Source organism: Zingiber officinale, chromosome 1B, assembly GCF_018446385.1.
Source record: "Zingiber officinale cultivar Zhangliang chromosome 1B, Zo_v1.1, whole genome shotgun sequence".
NCBI lineage: Eukaryota > Viridiplantae > Streptophyta > Magnoliopsida > Zingiberales > Zingiberaceae > Zingiber > Zingiber officinale.
Window position 1 is genome coordinate 136,778,697 of NC_055986.1, and position 3,128 is coordinate 136,781,824.

At 51.7% G+C, this 3,128-nt stretch overlaps 1 protein-coding gene across 1 annotated transcript; it reads right to left on the bottom strand.

Moving 5' to 3' along the window:
* Window positions 1-1,129: 1,129 nt before the first annotated feature.
* On the bottom strand, window positions 1,130-3,128 carry LOC121981273 (3-ketoacyl-CoA synthase 2-like). The gene is made up of 2 exons (XM_042533717.1): window positions 2,170-3,128; window positions 1,130-2,082 (listed from the first exon to the last, which is right to left on the bottom strand). The coding sequence occupies exons 1-2, from the start codon at window positions 2,839-2,841 to the stop codon at window positions 1,297-1,299; spliced, it is 1,458 nt and encodes a 485-aa protein (XP_042389651.1). The 5' UTR covers window positions 2,842-3,128; the 3' UTR covers window positions 1,130-1,296.

Here is a 3,128-nt window from a genome sequence, read left to right on the forward strand (position 1 = left end):
TCCGAGCATGTCTTTGATGGGACAGCAGACCCCTGTCATAAGATCCTGCGTATGGCCTTCTCCCCGGACATACCCGCTGTCAGAGGATGTTTCCTTGTCCTGTTCTCCTTACTATATGGCGAGTGTCCGGCCGGTCGACAGTCCCTTTGCGTCCGGCCGGCCATACGTGCTCGTCCACTTGGGATATTCCCGGTAGTGTGCTCTGTGGAGACTGATCGCAGTATTGCTACCTTATGCCTTCGGCCGAGTGGGCCACCCGCTCGGCCGTACAATCCTGTTCAACGAGCGTCGGAACCCTGACTCCTCGCCGGGTGCCTTTGACTCCGATGGGACCCCGTTTGGCGGACCGGTCTCCTCTTCTCCGGTCGGTCGTTCGACCCTTTGACTTCCACGTGGCGTTGACTTCCCTCAGAGGGGGGTCCCTGTTCTTATCGCCGGATCAGGGTGGAAGGCACTTCCAGCGTGACAAATTTTATCTGTGTGAAGATAGACTTTATATTCGCTAACGGTTACTTGGAAGGTGCCTTCAATAGCTTGGAAGGTGTCTTCGTACTGTTCATCGAAGATGTCTACCAAGCCATGGAAGGCGCATTCCATACGGCAGATCAACTCCTTTGTTGATCTCTTCACGTAGGTGATTCTTCGACTAACCGGAGTTGAGCTTACTTGAACCAAACTCTGACCTTTTCTTTAAGCAGACTTCTTTCCTGACTTCTTATCCCTCGAACGCTACATAATGAAGAGTTTTGGGTATAATTATTTGATAATTTTAAATATATTAAATTAATTTTAATTAAAACTATTTAGAAACAAGACTTTTTTTTTTTAAAAAAATATTAGATAGCCTTTTAATAGTTTTTAAAATAAAGCATCATTTTGATGATAATAGAGTCCATTTTGATTATATATATATATATATATATATATATATATATATATATAAATATATTTTTTTTTTTATTTTTTTTTTTTTTTTGTGGGCAGTCTCCCTCATCATCAAGTTTCACTGGAAGAAGATAAACTAACACAATCATCCAGAAGAAGCGACTTCTGCCCTTCTAGAAGCTGAAGGGGCATTTCGGAAAGTTTTCAGGCTGCGTTGAAGTGAAATCCTCGTATAAAATGAATCTGACCTTTAATTTACTCAATTTTACTCATCGAGGGGGAAGTTTTCAGCATGCACTGAAATTATCCATACATCTTGTCCTTTAATTTACTCAATTTTACTTTTTTTTTTTTCTCTTAAATCAATGAATCTGACCAGTGTATATATATGAACTGATGAACATGAAATGTTTAATCCTTGACCATTTCCACCGTGGGCACATCGAGGGGGAACCGATGGATCTCGTCCGTCCACGGGCCCCTCTCCTCGGCCGGGTTTATGGTCCTCAGCGCCCGCCACACCGCGCTGTTGCACTTGAACCCGGACCCGAACGCGATCTGCCACGTCCGGTCGCCCTTCCTCATCCTCCCCTTCGTCTCCGCGTACGCCAGCTCGTACCACAGGGAGCTGCTCGACGTGTTGCCGAACCGGTACAGCGTCATCCGCGACGGCTCCATGTGCCACCGGCTCAGCTCCAGGTTGCTCTCCATCGTGTCCAGCACCGCCCGGCCCCCGGCGTGGATGCAGAAGTGCTCGAAGGCCATCTTGAAGTCCGGCAAGTAAGGGCGCATCCGCTTCATCTTGAACACCTTGCGCAGCACCAGCGAGGCGAAGAAGATGAGCTGCTCCGACATAGGGAGCACCAGCGGACCGAGCGTGGTGATGTTGGTCCGCAGCGCCTCCCCCGCCAGCACCATGAGGTCCTTCGATAGCGCCACGCCGACCATACCGGCTCCGTCCTCCTCCTGGAAGACGCATCCGTAGGAGCGCGCGTCGGAGCCCTTGTTGGTGCGCACGGTGTGGATGAGCTGGTACTTGGCGCGGCGGGAGTCGGAACGGCGGTTAGTGAGCAGGATGGCGGCGCCGCCCACCCGGAAGATGCAGTTGGACACCAGCATCGAGCGGTTGTTGCCCATGTACCAGTTCAGGGTGATGTTCTCCATGCTTACCACCAACGCGTAGCTATTCCGGTGCACCTGCGCGCCCACGCACGTCATCACTAATTAATTTGATCGAATTGTGCCAATTATATATGGTTATTTATATATATAGTTACGACAAACTTGGAGCAATTGCTTGGCGAGATCTATGGAGATGAGTCCGGCGCTGCAACCCATTCCGCCGAGGTTGTAGCTGAGGACGTTGCCTCTGAGTTTGTACCGATTAACAACCATGGACGAGAGCGACGGCGTCGGGTTGAAGAGGCTGCAGTTGACCACCAGGATCCCAATCTCCCTCGGCCTCACCCCCGTCTTCGCCAGGAGATCGTCGATGGCCCCGAACATGACCATCTCGGCCTCCTTCCTCGCCTCCTCCATGCACGGCCTCGGCGACGACGCCAACAGTGCCTCCGGGAAGTAGGTCTCCTGGCCCAGCCCCGACCGCTCAAGGATCTTCTTCTGGAACGTGAGGTTCTCCTCCGTGAAGACTCCCGCGCCCACCGACTGCTTCATGAACCGCTCGCGCGGGCACTGGCACGCGACGCCGGGCTTCACGCAGGCGAAGTCGAGGAGGTACACCGGCCGCGGCCGCTTCATGAAGCAGAGCGCCGTCGAGAGGGCGAGCAGGGTGGAGCAGAGCACAAGGAGCTGCGGATTGAGTCGGAGAATGCCGTCCCACATCAACCACAAATCGGAGGTCGAGTAGCGCGAGGAGATAGCAGGGAGGAGGGAGAGGCCGATGAGATAGTGGAAGTTAGAGACCGAGTAGTGAAAAGCCAGCTTGAGATGCTTCATCTTAATTCGCACTTTCTTCTGCGCGCGGTGGCTGCGATCGAATAATTTGCAACAGAGGAAGAAAGTAGATGGCCGGACAGCAGCGAGATCAAAATCTCGATGGCCAGGGCCGGGGAATTGGTGTGGGAGATGAAGAAACCCAAATAATTAACAGAGGGATGCGAGTGAGAATTGGGAGAGAAGAAGGAAGGAAGGAATTTAAGAGGAAGAGTGGGTTGAGGAGATGCAACCACCCCAGCCAACTTTTTATTGAGATGGAAGGCAATGCAATTAAAGGTTGCTAGCTG

Excerpts from the sequence above, each read along its gene's own strand:
- LOC121981273 (XM_042533717.1), bottom strand. The coding sequence starts at position 2,841 with ATGAAGCATCTCAAGCTGGCTTTTCACTACTCGGTCTCTAACTTCCAC. Across the intron at positions 2,083-2,169 it reads TCGCCAAGCAATTGCTCCAA|GTGCACCGGAATAGCTACGC; the intron begins GTTTGTCGTAAC and ends GTGGGCGCGCAG.